The sequence below is a fragment of the Dromiciops gliroides genome, chromosome 4 (assembly GCF_019393635.1).
Source record: "Dromiciops gliroides isolate mDroGli1 chromosome 4, mDroGli1.pri, whole genome shotgun sequence".
In the NCBI taxonomy this organism is placed as follows: Eukaryota; Metazoa; Chordata; class Mammalia; order Microbiotheria; family Microbiotheriidae; genus Dromiciops; species Dromiciops gliroides.
Window position 1 is genome coordinate 270,983,463 of NC_057864.1, and position 26,910 is coordinate 271,010,372.

General features: G+C 41.9%; 1 protein-coding gene across 1 annotated transcript in view; it reads right to left on the minus strand.

The window, feature by feature from the left end:
* The window catches only part of TRAM2 (translocation associated membrane protein 2), a 109,671-nt gene that overhangs the window by 12,607 nt on the left and 70,154 nt on the right, over positions 1–26,910 (minus strand). Inside the window, exons 3-4 of the mRNA XM_043962461.1 lie at positions 11,504–11,613; positions 10,247–10,363 (exon numbers count right to left, since the gene is read on the minus strand). Coding sequence (XP_043818396.1) covers positions 10,247–10,363; positions 11,504–11,613 — 227 coding nt within the window. The remainder of the gene's footprint in view (positions 1–10,246; positions 10,364–11,503; positions 11,614–26,910) is intronic.

Genomic DNA, 26,910 nt, shown 5'->3' on the forward strand with positions numbered 1-26,910 from the left:
GCAACCTTCAGTCCAGCTGTAGCCAGCCATCCAAGACCCTTTTAGAAGAGTTGAGGCACAGTGATTACTAGTCTGGTAGTGGCTATGATATTTCAGAAGGTAATTAGAGAAAAAGGGAAAACAGAGATTCTGAAGTCGGCAATACCAACTCAGCAGCTTTGCTCCACTCAGAAGTAACCAGCAATGTATCACTATCCCTTGATCTGAGTTTTCCTAGAAGAGGTGCCACAAGTACGCATGTTTTCTTTATAAGGAGGTAGAAATTAGAGAGTAGAAAGTAAACCCCCCCAGGGCAGGAATTGTCATAGATGTGTGTGTATGCATAGAGAGAATGTATAATATGTGTATGTACACACACATAATTTTCATGCCCCAGTTTCTTTATTTGTAAAACAGAGACATTAATAATCCCCAGGGCCTGGCAAATAGAAGTCATTCACTAAAGTGAATGACCCCTTTCTCATAAAGTCATGAACCTTTCAAATGGAGAAGTCCTTAGAAATCATCTAGTACAACTTCCTAATTTTGTCTAACAGGCAACTAAGGCTCAGATTATTCAAGCAAGCAAGTAAGCATTTGTTAAATGCTTATTACGTCAGGCATTGTGCTAGGAAATATGGTTTGCGGTTTTTTTTGGTGAGGCAATTGGGGTTAAGTGACTTGCCCAGGGTCACACAGCCAGTAAGTGTTAAGTGTCTGAGGCCAGATTTGAACTCAGGTTCTCCTGACTCCAGGGCCAGTGCCTTATCCACTGTGCCACCCAGCTGCCCCTGGAAATATGGTTTTAAGAAAATGAAATCGTCTCTGCCCTCAAGAAGCTCACATTCTATCAAAGGAGACATGTACCTCTGTAAGCATACACTAAATATATGCAAGAGATTTGGAGGGGGGGTGGGAAGCTCCAGCTGTGGGAAGATAAAGAAAGGCTTCACATAGAAGACGGACTGGATGGTGCTTTAACTCCACTTTGAAGAAAACTAGGAATTCCGAGGGGTAGGAGTATGGAAGAAATGTCTTCCAGGCCTGGGGAGCAGCTCATGTGAAGACACAGAGACAATGCAGTATGTGAGAAACAAAGAGAAGGTCCATTTAATTGGACCAGAGACTGTGTGGAGGGGCACAATAGATATCTAAGAAAGCTGGAAAGCTGGCTTGTAGCGAAGTTGTTCAAGGTTTTAAAAGCTCAACAGAGGAGTTTGTATTTGATCCTAGAGGTAATAGGCACTCACTGGAATTCATTAAGAAGGGAGAGCCTGAGCTTCGGTAAAATCATTCTGGCAGCCACGTGGACAGATTGGAGAGAAGACAGACTGGAGTCAGAGAGACCAATTTAGGACACTATAGCCAGGTGAAGGATGACAGGGGCCTATATGGGAGAGAGAATCTGGAGACAGAATCAATACTTGGCAACGAGAGATGTGGAAGGGGGAATGCCAGGAATCAAGGATGACTGTGAGGCTGCAAAAATTAAGTGAATTCTGGGGTTAAATGATTTACCCAAGGTCACACCAATACTCCATCTGTGTGCACTGGCTGGAATAGACCAGCATTCCCCACCCTTGCCGCTTACCTCTGCTTCAGAGTCTCTCTCTCTTCCTTGAAGACAGCAAAAATAACATCTGCATGAATCCTTTCCTAATCCCCTCCCAGCTGTTAGCACCCTCCCAAACTACCTTGTATTTACATTATTTGTACATATATGTGGTCATGTATTTATTATCATCATATTTCTGCTCCGTATAATTTTCTGTGTACTTATTATCTCCCCATTAGAATGTAAGTGCACTATGGAATAAGAATTGTTTCATTCTTTGTAATTGTATTCTCAGCACCTAGCTCCTAGTATCCAGGAGGACACAGCAGAAGCTTAACAAAGAATTACTGATCGATAGTTGGAAGCAGAGCCAGGACCAGAACCCAGGTTTTGCCTATCAGTCTGGTGTTCATTTTTTTTTTCATACACCCACCATCTCTATGCTCCCTATAAAAAACTCCTGGTTTTCTTTGTTAGTTCTAAATAAACCTTATGGATCAAGAAGAAATGTCTCCAGACAGAAAAAAGGAGCCATGATAATGGGCCTCTGCCTGCTATCTCAGAACCATGTTGGTGTTCATCCTTCATACCCAAAGAGAACCAATGACATCACCACACTGGGTCAAGGTACGGTACATCTAACTGTGGCTGACTGGACCAATATGAGCTTGGAAGGCTCTACCACAGGTCAGGCAGTCTGTTTGAACATTTGGAATGAGTAAGTCTCTAGATCCACGCATCTCATGTTTCCTTTGTGCTGCTGCGATTCTGCACTTAGGTGGCACAATGGATAGCTCACCAAGCCTGAAGTCAGGAAGACCTTAATTCAAAGTCGGCCTCAGACACTTAGTGGCTGTGTGACCCTGACCAAGTCAAGTCACCCTGTCTGCCTCAGTTTCCTCATCTGTCAAATGATATGGAGAAGGAAATAGCAAACCACTCCAGTATCTTCACCAAGAAAACCCCAGATGATGTTGGATACGTAAGGATTGGAGTGACGCCACCTGCTGGAGTTACTGTAGGAAAGCTCTGCCATGAGGAGAAGGCCTCTGAGGGCAAGCAATGTGGTCAGGTCCTTGGCGTCAGGAAGTGACGTTTGCTCATGGGTACTGCCTATCAAAGCTAACGGCCAATTAGCTTGGAGCTGTGTGTGCACGTGTGGAGGGGATGTGTGGAGTTTCACAGGAGACGTTGGGTCCTTTTTGTTCCTGACCTCGCCATGGAGGGTTGGATGATGGGGTCTCTTAGAAAGAGTTAGATTTTTACCCTTCTTTCTGATCCTAATGCTCTTTAATAAATACTTAAATACTCTTGCTAAAGCTTATAATTTATTGGTGACCACTCATTAGATTTTAGATAGTATAGCTAGAATTTTAGCCCCTTACAGATATAACTAATCATATCCTAAATCATACCACTAAACAACAACAAAAAGAGTATCACACCAGAAGACTGATCTCCTGCTTCTATTTTATCAAAGCAGATTAGAACCAATATATACAGTTGACAGAGGAAGGAAAGGCAATGACAACCTAAGAAGACCAGTATCTTAAGGTGGAAAAAGAATATAATTTTCTTCCTTCTTCCCTTTTTTCTTTTAAATCCTCAGAATTCTCAAAGGAAGCTCATTCTAAAAGATCACACTCATGACCCTTCTGGACAACGGCCTCCGTATCTCACACAGGCGTGAGAAATCGGGGGAAGTCCTTGTCTCAGTATTGGATAACTGCTCCATACCCACATTCTCTGCCTTCATCACCCCAGTGTTCTTCCTGACAGCTAGGTCCTGATTAAAAATCTGCCAGGCTGGGCAGAGGATAACGGTAGTCTCCCTCTTCTCACATTAAGGGTGTAAAGCCTCCAGCCACTTTGGGAGGGGGGGATGGGTAACCCCCAAGGAGGTGACAGTTCCTTCCTACAGGAAGTAGTTCTGTATACTTATCAACAAGAAGTGTTATTTGTGAGTCTGTCTATGGTAATCTGAGGTAGAGGAGTCCTTCTTGCCAAAGAAAGACTGGCTGCTTGAGGACAGAAACCCTGGGGGTGGAGTGGGGTGGGGGTGGGGGGCTGGGCCTAAAGCCAAACACATACCAGCTTTACATGTTAAATGCACACTTTCTTCAGCCTCGTAGCCTGTTTGCTCAGGAAACAAGGCTATGGAAACTCTGACACCAACAAAGAGATCCCAACAGAAAAAAAAAAAAAGCTGCCTGATTGCAAATGGGGAGCCTGTCCCCTCCACTAGGTCTGGAACTGGGGGAGGCAGAAGGAGGGGGTGGAGGGGGAAGGAAAGGAGAAGCAGGAGCCAGAGAAGAAATGACTCACTAGTTGGTAAATGAGCAGTCTTTTCCAGAAGGCCAGCCAAACAGCTGCCTAAGGAGGAATGATCACATGCCTCTGGAACCCAAGGGGTTAACCTTGGAGTTCTGCCGCTGCAGACAAGACAAGTTAGTAGGGGCCTGCATTAGATGCCCTTACGTATCTACAGTCCCCAGCGTGCCGACAAACACATCTGAGACCTGAATCTTCTCTGCGAACAGGCAGACAGACTGGCTGACCCTTTAAACCTCTTCTCTGACTTTATAAAGGGTTAGCTAAATGGGGCCTAAGTTGGAAGTGCCCCCCTTTCTCTCCTGCCCCACCCCAGTTCTGAACAAACAAAAAACAGATACACTTGAACCTGATCATAATAGCCCATCACTTTATGGACTTATATATATATATATATATATATATATATATACTATGAGACAAATTATGGACCCTAAAATACAGGCCCATACAACTAAAAGCCTATAATAACGAGGCAAGTCACAAGACCTAATTCTTTTTCCAAATAAACCTCTCTATATAATTTTTATTCATCAATGACAAGGCAACGACTTTAGAAGTTATATGAGCATATCAAGTGCTTAAGAAATGGTTTTTAATACTCAGAGGACCTGGATTTGAATCCTCTCTCTAAAACTTACTACCTATATAACCTGAGGCAAATTTCTTCACCCCTAGCCTCAGTTTCTTCATCAGTAAAAGGAAGAGATTGGATTAGATGGCCTCTGAGGTCCCACCTAGCTCTGAATCTATGATCTGGACCTCCGTTTTCTCATCTGTAAAATGATGACATCCAAGGAGATGTCCGTCAACTGGGAAATGCCTGAACAATCTGCGGTTATAATGAAATATTATTGTGCTATATAAGAAATGACAAGCAGGATGATCTCAGAAAAACCTGGAAAGACTTCCATGAACTGATTCTGAGTGAAGTGAGCAGAACCGGGAAAACATTGTACACACAGTAATAGCAGCATTGTACAATGATTGATTATGATAAACTTAGCTCTTCTCAGCAATACAATGATCTAAGACAATCCCAAAAGAGTCATGAAAAAAAAATGCTATCTACTCCCAGAGAAAGAACACATGAAGTCTAAATGCAGATCAAAGCATACTATTTTCTACTTTTTTTTCTTTTTTTGGTCTTTGTTTTTTGTCACAACATGACTAATAAAGAAGTATGTTTTGCATGATTACACATACATAACCTATGTTAAATTGCTTACAGTCTCAGGAAGGGAGGGTTGAGAGGGGAGGAAACAAGAACTCAAAATCTGTTTAAATGAATGTCTAAAATGTTTTCACATTTAATTAGGAAAAAAATATTTTAAAAAAGATGGGGGCAGCTAGGTGGCGCAGTGGATAAAGCACTGGCCCTGGATTAGGGAGTACCTGAGTTCAAATCTGCCCTCAGACACTTGACACTTACTAGCTGTGTGACCCTGGGCAAGTCACTTAACCCTCATTGCCCTGCCCCCCCCCCAAAAAAGATGGATTTAAAAGTGAAAAAGGATACACTAGAGGCCATCAATCTCAACCCTCTAATTTTACAGATGAAGAAACTAAGGCATAGAGAAGTTAAGTGTTCAGGATCACAAAGCTAGTAAGTATCTGAGATGCAACTTATAGCTCGGTCTTTTTGACTCCAAGTCCAGTGCTCTATCCACTCACTAAACCATACTGACTAATGATGGAATTAAACTAGATGGTTTCTGAGGCCCCTTCCAACTCAAAGTCTCCAATGCTATGAGCTCTCTGGGCTTCAGTTTCTTCATCTGTAAAATGAGGGGGTTGAACTCAGAGGTCCCTCCAACTCAATCTATGATGCTACCTATTCTGTATGAAGCAAGACATCCCAAGAGAACTCTGGAGAAAAGAAGGAAGGGCTTTACCTGCCCCCTGTAATCTTTCTCTCTATGAGTCAATGAAAATCTCTAATCCAATCTCTTCATTTTATTGATGAAGAAACTGAGGCCAGGGGGGAAGAGATTTGCCTTCCTGTTTTCAGAAGACTTTCATCTTAGTTTTAAGAAGCTGGGAATGGTTATTTCTACTAGTTATAATAATATGGTGTTGTTGGGTTTTTTTGTTTTTGTTTTGATGAGGTAAGTGGGGTTAAGTGACTTGCCCAGGGTCACACAGCTAGTAAGTGTCTGAGGCCGGATTTGAACTCAGGTCCTCCTGACTCCAGGGCCAGTGCTCTAACTACCGCACCAACTAGCTGCCCCAGAATAATATGGTTTTTAAAATTACTTTCTAGCTCTGAATTGGAAACTTAGAAGTTTCCATAAATTGGAGTATGTCTAAATATGTCTAAATGTAATAATATTGATGATAATGTACCAAAAGGAATAATGAAAGAGACAGCTTCAGAGAAACCTGGGGAAGACTTTGATGAAAAGACTGATTCAGAGTCAAGGAAGCAGACCCAGGAGAATAACTGTATAATCACAACATAGCAAAGACAAACTTTATAAGCTTTAAGAAATCTGATCAATGCAAACGTCAACTATGATACAAGAGGAGTGGTGATAACAAAAATACCCACTCAATGACTCAGAGGGTGAAGAACTCAAAGATGCAGAATGAGACATACATTTTTGGACATGAACAATAAGGGAATTTTTTTTGTATGACTGTTTATCTGTTACAAGGGTTTTATTTTTCTTTTAAATAGGGGGTGGGGACTGGTAGGGAACGAGAATAAATGCTTGTTAATTGAACAATAAAAAACAAAAAACTGCTTTCTGCTCTACATTAGTAGCTGTCTCCCAACATCTTTTATAAAAAAATTCCACAGAGCACTTAATGTGGTAAAAACATTTTGTTTCTGCTGTCCTGAGGTACTGGTGGCATTTTCTGTGACTCCCCTGAGGAGAACAGTACATCATCTCTCTGGGCCTGTTTCCTGTTGAGTGTGTTAAATGGAAAAGAGTAATGCTGGCCCTTGCCCCGATAAAAGGAAGTCTGGAGCTTCCCAAAAGAAAAAATGCTTTATTCCCCCACCAAAAAAATTAATTACTATCATTATTGTTTAATGGAAATCCAAAGGGAGGGAGAAGAAATCCCTGAAAGGGGAGGATGGGGGGAAAACAATAATGAAAATGACTAAACATTCACTTTCTCCATGGGCTTTAAAAAAAAAATCACCCTAAGTAATGACATTTGGCCCCTAAACCTGGTCTAAATGTGTCACATTGTGGGAGAGGGCATGAAGGAGGGAGGAGAAGAATGTCTGGGGTGGTGTCTGAAGAAGAAATGTGATTCAGAAAGATGAGGCAATACTTTTGTAAGAAGAGGAGACAAGCCAGTCCTCCCCCACTTCAAAACTCCAGTACAGAAAGTTGGGGGTAGAGGTGGGAGTCAGAGTTTACATTCATATGCATGTTAATGCTCTTGGCAACCTGAGGCTTTTATGCTATGTGGCCAGGCCTGGGCCCTCTAAACCTATGTGTGAGTGGAATAGTAAGTGACATTGGAGGTGTCTGCCATTCACAAGGGCCTGAATAATAGAGGGGCCTTCTTCCTCCGAATCAATTCATGGTGTGATTGAGCAAGTTGCTCTTCTGTTTATCATTAACAAGAAGAAGGAAGAGCATTTTGGTTCCTGCTTTAGTTGATCAGGGCTGTTCCTCAGGTCTGAGAAGTTCCTTATGTGGCTGAAAAGTACCCAGGGAGCCAGTGTTGGGCCTGGATAAGGAAGACCTAAGTTCAAAATAAGCCTGAGACACCAGCTGTGTGATCCTGGGCAAGTCATTAACCTCTGTCTGCATCAGTTTCCTCAAATGTAAAATGGGAATAATAGCAACTACCCAGTAGGGTCAATATTTGTAAAACACTTACAAGCACTTGATAAATCCATCCTTCCTTCCATCCATCCTTCTTCCCATCCAGTCTTCCTTCCTTCCTTCCTCCTATTCTCCCTTCCTTCTTCCTATTCTTCCTTCCTTCCTCCCATCCATCCTTCCTTCCTTCCTCCTATTCTTCCTTCCTTCTTTCCTTCATTTCTTCCTTCCTTCCTCCTATTCTCCCTTCCTTCCTTCCATCCATCCTTCTTTCCTTCTTTCCTTCATTTCTTCCTTCCTTCTTCCTATTCTTCCTTCCTTCCTCCTATTCTCCCTTCCTTCCATCCATCCTTCCTTCCTTCCTCCTATTCTTCCTTCCTTCTTTCCTTCATTTCTTCCTTCCTTCTTCCTATTCTTCCTTCCTCCCTCCCTGGAGAAAGTGATGCAGTGAGAAAAGCACTGGATTTGGAGGCAAAGAACTTGGGTCTGAATCCCAGCTCTTCTACTTACCACCCATGTGTTCACTGGCAATTCCCTTAACTACTGTGGGTCTCAGTTTCCTCATTTGTAAAATGATCTCTAATATCCTTTCCAGCTCTTAATGTAGGATTCTGGAGCCACAGGCTCCTGGGGTGAGGAGTTCACAGACCTCCCAGCATGGAAGGAACCAGAGCTTTGCTCATTTTTCTAAGGGCTACATTTGGATGTCACACAAGGCTGGCTCTACGTCTTAAATGGGGACAGTTTACAGAAGGGAGTTCCAGGAAAAGAGGTGGGGCTGTTATTAAGGATTTCTGTGGCATCGCTGGTCAAGTCTTCTATGATGAAGACCACATGACTGACTGAATTATTTTGTTGTACTGAGAGTCTCCTGTATCCAAAAACCCTACCGTCTGGATGTAGGCCACATACTTCTTCCACGCCTGATCCAGCAAGCATGATCTGTTTGTGGTTCTTTGAATAGGACGATTCACCTCCTGTGTCCGTGTCCCCTTGAGCCTCCAGACTTCCTTTAAAACTCGGGTCAAAGCCCACCTTCTCCACGAGTTCTTTCCCAATTCCCCCAGCTTTAATGCTTTCCTCTTTTATGTACTAAGTTATTTACATGTCATCTCCCCATAAGAATGTATGCTCCTTGGGGCAGCTAGGTGGCAAAGTGGATAGAGCATCAGCCCTGGAGTCAGAAGGACCTGAGTTCAAATCCGGCCTCAGACACTTGACACTTACTAGCTGTGTGACCGACCCTGGGCAAGTCACTTAACCCCAACTGCCTCACCAAAAAAAAGAATATGCTCCTTGAGGGCAAGGGCTATTTTTCTTGTTCTTGGTAAGCACAGTGCCTGCCAAGTAGTAAACACTTTAAAAATGCCTATTGACTGACTATCCTTAATCCGGTCTGTGGAAAACCTTTATGTAGTTAATAACCGTGCTCTTCCTAATCAATCAAAGCATTTATTAGGCACCTAATAAGGTACTGGGGCCATCAATGAAACAAATCAAACAGTCCCCATGGATTTCAATATAACTTATCTTGTTTCAATGCAGTGTATTTCTTGATATGAATGGCCATCACATAGAGCTATTTTAGCCATAAGGATGTTTCTGTCATTGAATTTATCATAAAAGGATGGGATCTACTAGAATCAGTACTGGAGCAAAGAAAGCTACAAAGGGCTAGAAATCAGACGTTGTAACCTTGGCTAAGCCATTGATCCTCTTTGTTGAGCTTCTCCATTTTTTACTCTTGCTTCTCTTAGGCTAAAAGGTAACTCCATTCATTACACTTATTAAACACCTACTGTGTGTAAGGCCAAGACTGGAGATACTAAGTGCAATGTACTGTTAGATACTAAGAGCTCAACAGTGACCTAAGAGGACCAGTGTTCTCTCCTACTAAGAGAACAACAATCAAAGTTTACATGGAAGTGGTTAAGATTAAGGAATCGTAACATCCGAGGCAGCTAGATGACTTAGCAGAAACAGGATATAGCCCCTTGCCCTCGAGATTATACTCTAAAAGGATGTTAAGACATGCAAAAACAACTGTGATATAAGGAAGAATGTGATGAATGCAAAGGTCCAAAGTGAGGAATTTTATCAGGGAAAGCCTTTCCACTGGGAAGGGAGAGGAAGGATGAGAAGCACAGGACCTCGACCTGGTTGGAAGAACTTGAGCAGACAGAAGTGGGTGGGGAAGTCCATTCCAGGCATGACACAGACAGAATGAACAAAGGCTCAGAGAATGGGGTTGATGGGCTGTCCAGTTTGGCTAGAATGGGGAAGGGAAGTTATGGGGGAGAGGGAGTGAGAGGTAAGGTCAGAAAGGTTGGAGTCAGATTATGGAGGGCTTTAAATGCCAATGGGATGTGGTCACATAAGACCACGTTTTTATTCTAGGCAAAAAAGTGGTTTATTTCTTAGGAAGAAAGTACCCCAGGACTAGAAAGTGCTTATTAGTTTCTTCTAGTCTGCTAAGTACTTTGCAATTATTTTCATTAGCTCTTCAAATGCAGACCGCATGTTCCACTCAGTCTAGACCACCCCCTAATAAAAGGCTGCCAATTGTAAGTTTCTAGTGGAAACTGCCACTCACCGTCACAACGACATACAAGCACCAGACCAAGGAGCTGAGATGAAAGGCTACCAGCTGTCCAGATTCATTGAACTTGCTGTGTTTGACCTTGGAGAGATGAAGTCGCCTGCTGATTTTCTAAAGGAAAAAAGAAAAACATGCACATACAACTTCCATCTCCTTCTCACAAAGTGCTACTATTAAAAGTGTGAATGAAGCAAGCCTTGATACAAGCAGTGACTTGACATGCATTTATTAAATATCTACTGGGTACAGTACACTCAAATCATATACTATGCCAGGCCACACATAAGCATCTTGGGGGAGTCCACAGGATCTAGACTGTTTTGCTTAGACAGAGGAAAATAAATAGCTCCCCATATTTAGACTGTGACTTAGATAAAGACTATGTCTTATTTCTCTCATTCTCCTTTTCCTTTAGCATATGCTAAGGGCTCAATGAATACTTACACTCTTGACCCTGAAGAAATAGGAAAACAGACCTTCCTCCCTTCTTTGCAGAACTGGGAAGATTATGTGTACAGAATATAGCCTATACTGTCTCACCTGGTTGATGTGTTGGTTAGTTTTGTTGAATCCCTTCAATTCAACAAATCTTTTTATTCTTTGTTACAACGGATGGCTCTCAGGGGAGGGGAGATGGAAATGAGAGTGATATAGTAACAAAATATATCTATGATAGCACACATAAACAAACACTCTCTGGGGTCTTCATTTTTAAGTGTCAAGTTTGAGAACAACTGATCTAGACTAACTTCTTCATTTTACAGATGAAGACACTGACACTCTAAAGTTAAGTGACCTTTTCCAGGGGTACATACCTATGAGTAAGTCTTAGGGGTGGGACATGAATCTAGGTCTTGCTGGCTTATAAATCCAGCACCGAATGGACTACAATGAACCTGCTAACTTTAAGGGGCTATAAGATAGAAAAGAGACTGAGGTGATTAGCAAGAAGTGTATGTCTATACTAAGACAATTGAGAGAATAACTTCCTTGGTGAGAACGATGAGCAGGATAAGAGACAGGGCTTCTGTTTTGGCAATTCTTAGTTGGAATAACTCATGACCAAGCCTATCAAACATGGTCATGGGTCTGTGGGACTAAATGACTGCAACCAACATATGGATGGGTGGCAGGAGATAGGGGTGGGAGTCCTATTCAAAATCTGTCAGGCTTCAACCCAGGTGCAAAGTATTAGAGTATGAACTGAACCAAACTTCCAATCTTAGAGCCCCAGGGATGGGTAACACTTACATCCAAGATGTACTCCTGTACCACGGCATGCAGGACGATGGTGATGAAGATGTAAAACAAGATTGTCACCAGATCTTTCAGCCCGTAGTGATACTGAACAGTCTCGCTCTCTGTGGAAGGAACAGGAAACAAGTCAACATGCTTGGTGTTAAGCCTGCTGGTCTTAGGAGAATTCTGAGAATCATGGTTGAAGTTTTCTGACAAGAACTCTTTGTCCCCTTCTTTAAGCATTATGCATTCTGAAAAAGGGCAGTGATTCTGGTTTAGTAGTGAATTTTGTTGATTCCAAGATAGCCACTGAAAACGTGCAGGGATGGGTTTCTGGGAGACAAAGGCTGAGCTCTCCAGAGCTACCTGGAGTACAGTTCTAAGGGAAGTCAACTGTGGTAGATCCTCTATAATGGCTACCTGCCTATGAAGGTAGAGAGACTCAGAGTCACAGTTTAGAAACAGAAGCATCGCCAACTGGAGAACGGCCAAACAGATTATAGAATATGAATGTAATGAGTATTATTGTGCTGTAAGAAAGACATGTCAGGGGCAGCTAGGTGGCACAGTGGGTAGAGCACCGGCCTTGGATTCAGGAGGACCTGAGTTCAAATCTGGCCTTAGACACTTAACACTTACTAGCTGTGTGACCCTGGGCAAGTCACTTAACCCCAATTGCCTCACAGAAAGAAAGAAAGAAAGAAAGAAAGAAAGAAAGAAAGAAAGAAAGAAAGAAAGAAAGAAAGAAAGAAAGAAAGAAAGAAAGACAGACAGACATGTCAAACTCATGGCCTTCTTGAAGGCAGCCTGAATCAGATTAAAATGTAACTGGGAGGAGCAGCTAGGTGGCACAGTGGATAGAGCACCAGCCCTGGAGTCAGGAGAACCTGAGTTCAAATCTGACCTCAGACACTTAACACTTACTAGCTGTGTGACCCTGGGCAAGTCACTTAACCCCAATTACCTCACCAAAAAATTTAAAAAGAAAATTTTTTTAAATCAAAGAGAAATTTCTATTTAAAAAAAAATGTAACTGGGAAATGTTTTAACTAAATAAGTAAGATTGCAATACAACACTTTTTTTAAAAAGAGTAGAAGGAACCTCAGAGGTCACTAAGCCCAACTCATAACTGAAAGAGTCCCCACTACAAAAATGATAAAGGTAGCTCGCATTTATATAGTACCTTTTATGTGCCAAGCGCTGTGCTAAGTGCTTTACAAATATTACCTCATTTAAACTTCACAACACCCCTGAGAGGTATATACTCTCATTTTACAGTTGAGGCAATGAAAATATGGGTTAGTTAACTTGACCAAGGTCATACAGTCAGTAATCATCTGAGACCAGACCTAGATATAGCTAACAAGTGGATCCAGACTCTGCTCTTACTGATGATAAGAACCTATTATATCATACCCTCACCCTCCACTGCCACCATCCCCATTTCACCTCATCTCCCTCCCCCATCCACATCCTGGAAATCCATTTCATTTCTGGAGAGCTCTGATTCTTAGGAAGTTTTTGCTGACATAAAGCCTAAATCTGCCTCTCTAACTTCCACCCATTCAGTGCTCTGGGTGATCCCTCCCGGGACAAGCAGAACAGTCTGATCTCCGAGTCCCAGGGGCAGTGTACCATTGTAGCAGTTTTGCTGTCTCTATACTGGGAAATGACTCATATCCCTAGTCTGGTGGCATATCAGAGTGGTCTCTAAGTTTTGGTCTCCTGTGCTTGGTTCTTTGCTGTCTTTCTGTAATTAGACGTTATGACACTAACCTACTGGGAAAGCACCAAATTTTTTTTGTTTTGTTTTCTTTTGGTTTGGTTTTTTAGTGAGGCAATTGGGGTTAAGTGACTTGCCCAGGGTCACACAGCTAGTGAGTGTTAAGTGTCTGAGGCCAGATTTGAACTCAGGTACTCCTGAATCCAGGGCCGGTGCTCTATCCACTGTGCCATTTAGCTGCCCTGAAAGCACCAAATTTAAGGGTTCTCTCATTCACTTTTTTTCCAATGAACCAATTTTTATTTATTCTTCTTCCTACCCCCTTCCCCACTATTGGGAAAAACAAAACAAAACAAAATCCTCCTAGTAAAAATGCAGAAAGAAAACAAATTCCTACATTATCCATGTCCAAAAATATATCTTATGATACATCCTGAAGTTTGTCATCTCTGGGTCAAAGGTGGCTAGTGCGCATCATCATTCCCCCAGTATCATGACTGGTTGCCACATTAATCAAAGTTCTTAAATCTTTCTAAAGTGTCTGTCTTTATAATGTTGATGTTACAGCACAAATTCTTTTCCTGGTCCTGCTCAATTCACTCTGCATCAGTTCATACAAGTCTTTTTTCTCTGTTTTCTCTGAAGCTATTCCTTTTATCATTTCTTACAGTACAAAAGTATTCTATTTCACTCATATAACACGTAATTTGTTCAGCCATTTCTGGGTTGATTTTCTGTGTGCTCTGATGGAGCTATTTGTAATGAGTCCATTCCAAAATTTCCTCCCTTCACTGCCACCAATGACAAGCACTGATAGTGAGGTTAAAGGTGGCATCGACTACCATGGAAGAGAGATGAAAATTTAAAGGACTTAATTAATCTGCAACCTTGGCCGTAGTAGCACTGGGCTATAACCCATGTCTTCCAGAACACTCCCTAGTATCAGTATTAATATACATAATATGTACTGTGTCTACTGGGGTACATGACATTGTACTAGATATTCCAAAATTTGTAGAATGTTGAAGACATGGAAGGCAGCATCAAATAATGTATAACAGAACTAGCCTCAAGAGTGAGGAAGATCTGGGTTCAAGTCTGACCTCTAAGACAGATTGACTCTGTGACCCTAGACAAGTGCCTTGCCCTCAGTGATTCAGATAACTCTCTATGTTACAGAGTATTTGCAGAGCCAAAATGATAGAGGAGTTAGCTCATCAGGAGTTAGTTCTACTAAAGAAATCATAGGAGCGGACACCGCCCCCCCCCCTCAATTTAATACTCAGGCATTATGAGAAAAGCAACTTGTAAATCTTTTTAAAAAAAAACACACTATAAAATGTGATCTGTTATTATTAGTAAGAAGAACTGATTTCAAGTCCTGCCTGTTACATATACTAGCACTGGGGATACAGAAAAAGGCAAAAGTTGTTCTTGTCCTCAAGAAGCATATAGTCTAATGGAAGACACATGTGAATAACTAGGTATATAAATAATAGATACAGAATATATGGAATGTAATCTCTCCTACTAGATGGAGGAACTGGCATTGGCCTCCTATAAAAGATAGGACCTGAGCATGGTCTTGAAGGAATCCAGGGAAGCTAAGAGATAGAGAAAGAGAGGGGGTGTGCCAGAGATAGTGTATGGGAGATAGTTGGTGCAAAAGCCCAGAGATAAGAAACTGAGGTGTGAGGTATTTGAAGAACAGCACATAGGCCAGTGCTGTTATATCTTAGAAGATGAAAGGGGAGTAAAATGTAAGGAGATTAGAAAGGTAGAAAGGAGTCAAATTACAAGAGCTTTAATGCCAAATAGAGGACTTTATATTTGATCCTGGAGGTAGTAATAAGAGAGACACTAGAATTTATTGAGTGTGGGAGGAGTGGCAGTGGTGGGACTGGGAACAATATCAAACCTCCATAATCCCAGAACCTATCTTAGATGCTTAATCAATGATAGTTCAATGAATGCATTTTATTTTACTCCTCCCTTCCCCCACTCTCTCCCCCACAAAAAGCTCTTCAGATTCCCATTGTTGTTTTTTCCCATCCAGATTCCCAGAGGTACAAGTACCTGAAAGCACTTCATAAAAAGAAAAGGGAGTATGGAAAGGGAAAAAGAACAGTGGATTCAGAAGCCAGGACATCTTAACTCTTTCTACCAAGTCTACCTAGTTCTGCTACTTATTAGGTACAATGTAGGGCGAGTCATCTGATCTCTGAAACCTGGGAAGGTCTTCTCATCTGTCAAACAGGGATATTGCCCTGTTTGTCCTAACTACGTCACCGAGTTATGGGTCTCAAAAAAGAAAGTATATGATACTGTCAGCCATACCTGATGTGTTGGTTAGTTGTGCTGAACTGCTTCCCACCCATCTTTCTTTTTTATTCTTTGTCATTGGCTACCAGTGAACATTTATTAACCACCTACTATGTACCAGGCAATGCACTAAGAACTGGGGATATAAAGTAAGGCAAAACCAATCTCTGTCCTCAGGGGGATTACATTCTTTTTAAGTTTGAAGAAGATATGTTTAATGCAAAGAAAAATAAGTAGGGATATTAAAAAATGGGAATTAAACTTAGGGAATTCATTACTCCCAAGATATGGTACCAGTTGAAAATTAAAATAAATTCAAGACAGTAGATAAATGCATTTATGATATATCCATTCATTTTTATCAAAAGAAAAAATAAATGTTTATATAAAAGAGTTATATTCTCTAGTGCTTTATATTCCAGTGGGGAAAAACAACATATGAATAACTAGATCCATGCAAGAGTTAGCTACCTGGGGAAGGAAGGGGAGGAAAAGGAAGAGTGTATATGTATATGTATATGTATATGTATATGTATATGTATATGTATATGTATATGTATATGTATATGTATATGTATATGTATATGTATATGTATGTGTATGTGTATGTGTATGTGTATGTGTATATGTGTATATGTGTATGTGTATGTACACACACATATATATACTTTGATATTACAGTGATATAAAAATTTTAAAAAGACTAAATGCAAAAGAAATACTTGAAGCACTACAGAACATGAAATAAATGTATGATGTTATTATTCTTAGTCTATTCAATAAACATTTATTAGGCACTGCTAAAGCAAAAGAAGTCAACTCTACTGAGGGATATAACATGTCGACAGGTAAAATACAAGATGATCTGAGGATCTAGTTGGATCAGGAAAAGCTTCCCACAGTTAATCTGGAAGGAGGCTAAGGATTGATTCTAACAGGTAGAAATGAGGAGGAAATACATACCAGGCCTGGGGAACAAACAGGCTATCCAAAGGCACAGATAAAGGTGACAGAAGACACAGTAAGCGCTAAATAAATTCCCATTCATTCATGCATTTATATCAACCAGTTTGGCAGAAATGGAGAGCATGGGAAGGAGAGTGAAGTGAAATATCTAGCAAGCTAGAGGTGAGAGATGGAGCAGATGAAGAATTGATAAGACTTGGCATCTGACAGGGTGTGGAGGGAAGAGGTCAAGGAAGACTGAGGATGGGCATCTAGGGGACTGGAAACATAACTCTGGCCAGGCAATGGTGCTATATAATCCATGAAAATTCAGTTCAGCCTAAAACCTATATTGTTGAAGGTTATCTTCCCAATCCTTCCCCACCCCAAAGTACTTTCTAGGGACCAATCTATAAAGACAAGGGGGTGTCATCATTTTTTCCTCTACTTTTAAGAGCTCTTTCCAAGAGACCCCTTGGCCTCCTACAGTCAAAACTCTTTGCCTCCCCATGCCTAGTTTCCATCCTCCCCAAATTTTCCAGTTTCCACCCTGCTCAGCTGCTTAGCAGGGCCCAGTTCTATGTTGCCCTTCTTCCATCCCTACTCTATCATTTGTTAGAAAAAGTGACCCTTTGTCCAATTTTCCCTCCCCCACCGCTAGTAACAGCAAGCAGAATCACAGGAGAAAACTCAGAACTCCTAGGCAAATCCAGGTAGATTACATCTATTGCTTCTCCTTATCTACAAAGGCCTGTCACTCTATCACAGAGAGGAATTAAATTAGTCTGGCACGGTTTGCTTTTCACAAGCCATTCTAGCTGCTACTTAGTGCACTGTGCTTTCTTACAGTCAGTCCCCCAATGGACTGATCAACTCATCTGCTTTGTCTATTCCTGGGCACCGTGGCTCAGGCTGGTTAGTCTCTAATTACCACAGTAATTCTGCATGTTATGTCAGTTTGCAGCTCCTGGTCTTCCAGGGCTATCCCTGTTCTCCACAAGTTCTCAGGAAAAGTAGCAAGTGGCTAAACGCTCATTTATTCACATTTTTTAAATAGATGAGTCATCTGACTTCCTAATCCTCAGGGTTGGACTGTTTCCCCCCCCCTCTCTAAAATGAGAAGATTGGATGTGATGATCTACTTCTAAGGGCCATTTCAGTTCTAATACTCCATGAGTCCTTTCTCCAAAGATTCTATGGGGCATGTCAATAGGCTCTTCTGATTTGAACCCATCTAACTTGGAAAATACTCTTCTCCCATTATTTTCCCTGTTCTAGCTCTCATGCCTCTTCTGCTTAGCTGAAGAGGTGAAAAAATTAGCATTTATATAATGCCTACTATATGCCGGTTACTATGCTAAACACTTTACAAATATTACCTCATTTGAAATGAAGTAACCTCTATGAATACAATTTGTACCCCCCTTTTAGAGAGTGCTAATCATAGTGCATAGTAGGCACTTAATGCTTATTGATTGATTTATAATCAGAAGGGATCTCAGAAGTCCACAACAGTTTAACAATTAAAATATAATATGAAATTGAACACTATAAATTTTAACGATCAAGCTTGGTTCTGAAGAGAGGAGAAAATACACCTTCCACCTTTCTTTGCTAGGCCAGGCGGAGAGGGGAGTGTCCGTCTATAGGTGCAGAACCCTATATATACTGTCAGACTTGACTGATGTATGGCTGAACTGTTTCCCCACCCTCATCCCCTCTTTTTTATTTCTTGTTAAAACAGATGGCTTCCTGAGAAAGGAAGAGCAGAGGGATATAGCTGGAAATCTGAGTAATAATTTTTAAATCAATAAAAATATTTTAAAGATAAGTAACCTAGTCAAGTCTCATCATTTTACAGACTGCTAAACAGGCTAGCAAAAAGAACATGAGTCTGAGAGTCAAAAGAACTGAGTTCAAATACTGACAGCAGCACTTATCCGCTGAATTAGCTTGGGTAAATCACTAATCTTCTCTGGACCTTAATTCCTTTTTTATAAAATGAGAATAATAACATATGCCTTAATTACCTAAGGCAAGGTGTGAAAACATGTTGTAAATCTTAAAAGACTACACAGATGTATGCTATTTTTATTGTACTTGGTGGTTGGCATATAGCAGGCTTTAATAAATCTTGTTAAATGAATGAATAAGGAAAATGAGCTCAAAGAAGTGAAATAACTTGTTGCTTGCTCAATGATTCCATCATTCAAAGGTCACAGAGTTAATAACTAGTGAGGCTGAGACTTGACCCAAAATTTCCTGATTCAGGCAGGCCAGTATCCTTTTCACCAGTTAGTCTCCTAGTTCTGTTCCCCATAAATGGACAATATTTTCTAATTACATTTATAGACCTTGAAAGACAGCTTTCTCCCTTTGGCTTTTCAGATATCGTTTCTATACAAATAGGCTATGTCTCTGCATTTGAGAGGATTCAAGGATTTGAATATTGGCTCTACCACTTACTATACCTTGTGATCTTAGCCAAGTCAATTAAATCTCTGTCCTGTTTCCTCATTCTCTAGAATAAAAGCACACTAACGGCAAGGACTGTTCCTTTGGTCTTTGTATCTTCTTGGCACCTAGCCTAGTGACTAACACATAGTAGGTGCTCAAGGATCCTTTTGGAATGAATCTATAAACCAAGGAAGCAGGATTAGAAGGCCTCTGAAGTCACTATGTCATTCAGTCCAACTAATGTGCTACATTCTCTCTCTTGAAAAGAAAAGGATCGTTTTTGGTTTTACATCACATTCATTTCTCAACACACAGTCTCAGTGAGGTTTTAAGCTTTAACATTTTTGGAACACCTTATATACCTACACCTCCCCCACCTCAAAAGTCACTCCTTTATATATGAGTGTGGGAGTGGGGAGGAGAAGCAATTCAGCCAAGCTAATCAACCTAGCAACCAAGTCCAACAGAGTATGTGGTGTTCCAATCTATAGTTCTTCCACCTCTGCAAATAAGGGATGGAGATGCTGCATTCTTTTCTAAACCTGGGCTGCCCCTGGGATTAAAATAACTGGCTGTCTGCCCTCAGAGAAATTGGGATTTTAACCCTTAATTGTTTACTCAGGAACACATTTTTCCTGTTAAGTTGAGGCAACAACGTTAATCTTTTTTTTTTTTAAGTATAAAAGGGATATATTTCTAAAGCAGAAAGATCTAAAATCCAGAGGCATTCAGAAACAGAAACAGTCTTTGACTTCCAAGTTGTCTTTGGGGCTGAAGTCTTTTACTATAAGGCCATGAACCTCACCTATGTGTGATTTCAACCACAAATCCAAAAAGAGCTATGAGCCCTTTGGTAAAATCAACCCCTACCAAAGAATGCCTGAGCTTCTAGAAAAAAAGGTAGTGGAGTAGTGGGAGGTGCCCTATATACTATCTATGACTGGGCAAATCAATCCCTCTCCCCTGGCCTGTTTTGTCATCTGTAAAAATGAGGGGGTTGGAACAGATAATCTCTAAGATCCCTTCTAGCTGGAATGCATGATGTTCCTACCCTGATTAGCTTTCCTCCCCGACTAAGTAAGGTTTCTTTCTCCAGAGCTGCTGCTGCCCACCTGTCTCTGCTTTTGTCCCCCATGTTCCCCCAGCAACTTGGCTTACAGAACACAAAGAGGCACTCCATTTTCAAGAGATTCCAATCTTGAGAGTAGACACATAAGCATCAAAGTCCCTAAGGCAACACTAGATTTCCCAGTGGCAAGCAATTACTGGGAGGGCTCACTCAGAGCCATCAAGGAAGAGACAAAAGGTTTCCACTCAAAGGGGCTTTCAAACTTCCAGCTGGGAAGGCTGTCTGGAGTCCATTTTATAGGCACAGTGTTTCTTCCATTCTGGGAGGGGCTACAGGAAGCATGGCCAAGCTCTGGTGGAAAAAGGCACCCAAGGTCTTACTGAAAGAGCAGGTGATGAAAACCCAGCCTTGATCCAGCACAGCTAGTAAGGAAAGCTAAACTCTCAGGCCTCCACAGGTTTTCGGTTTTGTTTTAGAATGAATCCTTGTTACTCTAGATTAACTACAAAAGAAAAACATTGTGATGTGATGAAGATCCCCACTCCCTCCACATCTTTTCATCAGCGGGAGAGAGGAAAGAGGAGAGAAGAGAGAAGGGGAGGGAAAAAGAAGAGAGGTGGAGAGAGAGGAGAGGGGTAGAGAGGGGAAAGGAGAGAAAAAGGAAGAAGGGCGTGAGAGACAGAGAGAGACACACACAGAGATACACAGACAGAGAGAATACGAAAGGGGGAGAGTTGCTCAGTATTTTCACCTATGAATACACTAAAACATTCCTTTCAAATACTTTCCAGTGAAAATTGATTACTGAATTTGATTGAGTACTTCTTCCCTCCCCTATCAATAACATTCTCTCTCTCTCTCTCTCTCTCTCTCTCTCTCTCTCTCTCTCTCTCTCTCTCACACACACACACACACACACACACACACACACACACAATAATAACCAAACATTAAAGAGAATAGAGATTCTTATTTTTAGTTTAGGTTCTATGGTCTGATATTCTTTAGTCTAGAGGCAGAACTTATCTGGAAGACTGACATAAACTCATCCCATTCAAGGAAGTTGTAATCCAAAGACCAGCAGTTTTGATGACAGCCCAGAGATGTCAAGACAATCAAGCACTATTACCACATGCATTTGCAGGAAGAACCAGGAGGTTGAACAACCCACCCAAGATCACACAGCAAATCCATGGGAACAGCCAGTCATATACACGCTAATGCATGGGCTATTTCTGGGCATATGTTCTGAACCAGATACAGGTAAGCAAGTCAACAGGATTTAGGATCACAGATATAGAGTTAACTTGCTTGGTTTGGTGGTCCTAGAAGAATCTATATTCTAGTAATTCCAGACCTCTTGATTTCTGTATATTTTTAACCACGTATATTCTGCATATTTTTTAATCCTAGAGATTGTTGGAGATTGAGAGTAGAAAAGGGATGATATAGAAAGTCACCTCAAGTGACCTTAGAAAATCCCAAGTACATACGGCAAGTGGTCCACAGTATGCATGTCTAGACCTACCCCTTTAAGACCTTGTAACTTTTCTCCCTCTTTTTCCTGGCTGAGCTCAGTTTTCCTACCTAACTGATTCTAATCTTGCCAAATAACAAATGCATAGCCTGGGGACACGGTGGGGTGGGGAAGAATGGGACAGAAAGACAAAGAAGTGGAAGGAAATCCCCCACCCACATTCACAGAAAGCCTCCACCACTTGGTTACTCGCCCTTCTCCCAGACTCCTCAAAAAGGAGAGCATGTGGAGATTTTTTTTTTTTAATGGAAGAAGAGGAAAGTAGGGGAGGGAAACTTTTATGAAAAGAGACTGTGTTCTAGCAGTTTACAATTTTTAAATGAGTTTAGTTAGTTACGGCCGTGACTCTGTGATCTCTGTGTCAATGTTCCTCTCTAGCAGTACAGATTGTGACCCATGCAAGCTTCCTTCACCCTCTGGGACTATTGCTCATTTCCTTATGTAAATTCTCTCCCAGCAGAGGATTTCCCTTTGAATCTCTTAACACAGTCTGGATCCCAAGGAATCAGGTAGTTTGTCCTTCATTCTCAAAGAGGACCATGACATCAGGAAATGATGTCATGACTTTCAGTGAACTGGATTTAAGTGAAGAAGGACTGTGTAAGGTCACCCACCTCACTCTCTCTTTAATCATTTAAAGCCCTCAATTTATTCTCTCTCTCTTTTTGTGTGTGTGTTTTTTTTTTGTTTGTTTTTTTGGGTGAGGCAATTGGGGTTAAGTGACTTGCCCAGGGTCACACAGCTAGTAAGTGTCAAGTGTCTAAGGGCATATTTGAACTCAGGTCCTCCTGAATCCAGGGACAGTGCTCTATCTGCTGCACCACCTAGCTGGTCCGGTCTCACTCTCTCTTCCAGAGCTATCTGGGTCCAGTGGCAAAATAGAGATCAGGACGACTGGATATGGCCCCAGATGTTTAAGACAATTGGGGTTAAGTGACTTGCCCAGGGTCACACAGCTAGTAAGTGTCTAAGGTGATATTTGAGCTCAGGTCTTCCCAACTTCAGGGCCAGTGCTCTTATCCACTGTGCCACCTAGCTGCCCCATCAACAACGCATGGCGGACTGTTCACTGGTCATCTCTTGTTCTTACCACCAGGCAGGCTCACCTTCTTTTTTGGTCCCACAGCTCTCTAATAACATTTTTTATATACCACTTATACTATATAATTATTCTTTGGCTTGTGTTGGACCCTATTCACACTTAGCACGTGTACTCCTCTCAAGTAACTTCTGGGAGACTTTCAGCTTCAATTCTTGAGATACCCCTATTCTTTATGATTTATAGTCAAACCAGCATTACTGGATGCTGTGGTTAAAAATCTGGGCTTTTGTTTCAGGGAGAAATATTCAGGGGTCATTAAAAGCACTAAGGGAAAAAAAAGCATTAAGGAACCCTTGAATCTAGCAAGTGCTTAGGAGATGGCTCCTGGATTGAATTCAGTCTTATTAATTAGAAAACCTGTTACTGAGTCATCTAAGGTTGGACTAAATGATGAGGCTTGAGTTTGACCTGGATGGTGAGGCTTCCTTTTCCAGCCTGAAGTGGGGGTGCAAGGAAACAGTAGCAATAGAATTTGAGGGTCTCTTCAATGCAAATAGCTACCAGTTTGCTGTTGCTCCAGCAGCAGGCTGAATTCCACTGCCTTCCATATTAATTCTGCTGGATTGCCCAGGGATTTGCAAAGCTCAAGTTGGTGGCCCTAGGAAGGGGTTCTGAAAGCAACCTGGTTACCTATGACTGGGATAAGAACTTCAGTACTACAATTTAATGAGTTCAAAGGTGGGGACAAATTCAGAGATAGTTTGGGACTGTTTCCTCCGTGGTTCTTCGTTCTCATCTAATTCATGTGGTTGGTGCAAGTATCAGATAGAGGGATACAGTCTGTAAATCTGAAAGGCAAGACATATTAGGCAGACATGCTCAACAATGCAAACTGAAGAGTCCTCTGAAGCCCCTCTAATAAAGGTAGAATATGAGGCAATGTATATTGTACACAATGGCTCTTGAATTTCTGTTGAGTGATTTAACTTTTTTTATTTTTATTTTTGTGGCACAATGAGGGTTAAGTGACTTGCCCAGGGTCACACAGCTAGTAAGTGTCAAGTGTCTAAGGGTAGATTTGAACTCAGGTCCTCCTGAATCCAGGGCCACCTAGCTGTCCCCCCAAAATTTAACTTTTTAAAAGGACTGAGTTAAATTCAATGGCCTGGGAATGTGTAGCCTAAAGGGGTAACAGTCTTCAGGGAGGGCTGCCACATGAAGGAGGGATTGGATTTGTTTTATTTGGCCCCAGAGGGCAGAGCCAGGAGCTCTTTAAAGAGAGGAAACTTTAAATAACAGCTCTCTAAAAGTGAACTGGGCAGCCCTGAGAGGTGATGAGGTCCCAGTCCTTGGCAGGGTTCAAGCTGAGACTAGAGGGCTAGTTTTCAGGTAGCTTTTATTAGGAATTGTATGGGTACAGAGGTCTCTTCCAGGGGGTAGCTAGGTGGCACAGTGCATACAGCACCAGCCCTGGATTCAGGAGGACCTGAGTTCAAATCCGTCCTCAGACACTTAATAGGTACTAGCTGTGTGACTCTGGGTAAGTCACTTGACTCTCATTGATTTCCCCCCCAAAAAAACAACCCCCCAAACCAAAAACCCAGAGGTCTCTTCCAACTCTCAAATTCTCTGATTATGTAAACTTCTCGGATCCTCACATGAGCTACATGTGGATCTGAAATTTCTATAGAAAATGACTACTTCCTTTCTTCAGAAACAAGCATCTGAGAACACAGGATCCTAGTTCTGGAAAGAACCTCAGTTGGCCAACCCCCTTATTTTATAGATGAGGAAACGGAAGCAAACAGAAGTTAAGTGACTTGCCCAGGGTCACATGGGTAAGTGTCTGAACTGAGGTTTGAATTTAGGCCTCCCTGATTCCAGTGCAATACTCTATCCCTTATACCAGAGGGGCCTATCTGAAGCTTTGTGTGAAGATGTTATTGTGGCAGATAGCTATGTCCTTCCACAAAACCTCCCCGTGTGCCACCATCAGAGACAGAATTCCAAGCTGAAAGAAGCAAGAGGCTGACCCTATGTGGTGCCAACCACCCAGGCTCAAATGTTCACTTCTATATGGGGAAAAAAATGCTCCTCTAGGAAGCTGAAGAAATTTGGGGAGAGGGAGGATAAAAAATCCTGGAGAATCTTTGCCTCTCTGACCATGGAGAGGCACAGGTCATTCTGTTCCTAGCCTAGGTTCACCAGCAGTCAACTCCAAACCGCTTCGCCTGGGCCAGCTAGAAAATCCAAGGAAGTCTGGGAGACAATGTTCTCTCTCTCTCTTTTTTTTTTTCTTTTGGCAGGGTAGTGGGGGTTAAGTGACTTGCCCAGGGTCACACAGCTAGTAAGTGTCAAGTGTCTGAGGCCAGATTTGAACTCAGGTACTCCTGCATCCAGGGCCAGCGCTTTAACCACTGCTCCATCTAGCTGCCTCCAGAGACAATGTTCTCTTAAAGGAACACAACTGAGGTGAGTGAAGAAGGAATCATGAAATTCAATGTAAAGGGAATAATTCAGATCCAAAGTGTGGATCGATTTCCCAAGGACCTACGAGGAAATACTATTGCCCTAGATTCCCTAAGAAGAGAATGGCAAAAGGCTCAGGCTCTGGGAACTGAGGTCAGTCAACTTGTTTCCCACTCTAAGGCGCCACTAAGGAAGAACAGATGGCCAGACTTGCTTCTGGCTACCAGGGATTGGGGTGTAGGATTTCAATAAACTAACCACATATGACTAGAGATCACATATCTGTGCCTATGGTTTTGGATATCTCTTTTCCCTGGGTAAGTGGCTCAAGTTCAACAACACTGCCAAGACCAGAGAGCAAGGGATGGTCGCAGTGTGAAGAAAATAGGCTCTCAGGTTCAAACCCTACACCAGACACTTAATACCTGTGTGACCCTGGACAAGTAACAAACTTCCGGGGTCTCAGTCTCCTCATCTGCAAAATGGGAGGGTTAGACTAGACCGCCTCTAAGGTCCCTTCTAGCTCTAAATCTATGAACCTTACAGAATGGTCAGGTCCTGTGGACTGGACAGAATTCTGTTTCTAGTGGTGTCAACTGGAGATGCCTTGCAGAAGGACATAGATCTTCTCCATGATAGTGTCCTCACAAACCTTCCTTTAGCATGGTGCAGCTGGGTGGCCCCATGGATGGAACACCAGGCCTAGAGTCAAGAGACCTGAGTCCAAATTTGGCCTGACTAGCTGTATGACCCTGGACAAGTCATTTAAATTCTGTTTACCTCAGTTTCATCAACTATTAATAGTATCACCCACCTCCCACGGTGGTTTTGAGAATCAACCAGGATAGTAACTGTAAAGTTCTTAGCACAGTACCTGGCCCATAGTAAGCACTATAGAAATGGTAACTATTTCCCTGACAGCAGGGTCTGTCCTCACTTTTCCTTTCTTTTTTTTTTTTTTGCAGGCAACGGGGGGTCAAGTGACTTGCCCAGGGTCACACAGCCAGTAAGTGTCAAGTGTCTGAGGCCAGATCTGAACTCAGGTACTCCTGAATCGAGGGCCGGTGCTTAACCACTGTGCCATCCAGCTGCCCCTGTCCTCACTTTTGAATTTGTATCTTCAATGCCTACCACAGTGTCTAGTATATAGTGGGGACTTAATAAATGCTTGTTAATTGACTACATATTATTCCCCTTCACACATTTTTCCATTCAAGTCAAGCCCAACTTCCTAGGAGTTTCCCATACATAAAATTCAAATTTCCCACTCTCTGCTTACATACATTATCTGAAATATACTCTTTCACCTCTATCTTGTAGAACCTCCAACTTCTTTCAAAGCACAGTTAGGAGCCAGCTCCAATGAGACCATTCCTGATTCTAGGTCCCACCCCCTGGTTATTAATGTAAGCTCTTTGAGGGCAGGGACTTCTTATTTTATGTCCTGGTAATCCTAGTGCCTAGCATAAAACAAACATAGAGTAAATGTTGAATGGAACAGAATTCTCTTTTGCCTCATTTCTACCCTGTCCAATATCACCTACCTGAATCTGGGAAGCCTTTGGTTTATGAGGTCGTGGTGACTAGGGGGCACTGGGATAGACTGGGTCAGAGAAGGAATGGACCATCATGCCACATAGGACACCAGATGTCCCCAATGGGCTCCACGACCACAGAAGCAGGGTTGCTCACTAGAAATCAGGACAGTCCCTATTTCTTTGCTCTCTCACTGATTCCAGGATCTAAATTTGGATAGAACTTAAAGAATACCTAGGATAATCCCCTTATACAGATGAGGAGACTGAGGGCCCTGAAATGGTTAAGTGAACTTGTCCATGGTTACACAGATAATAA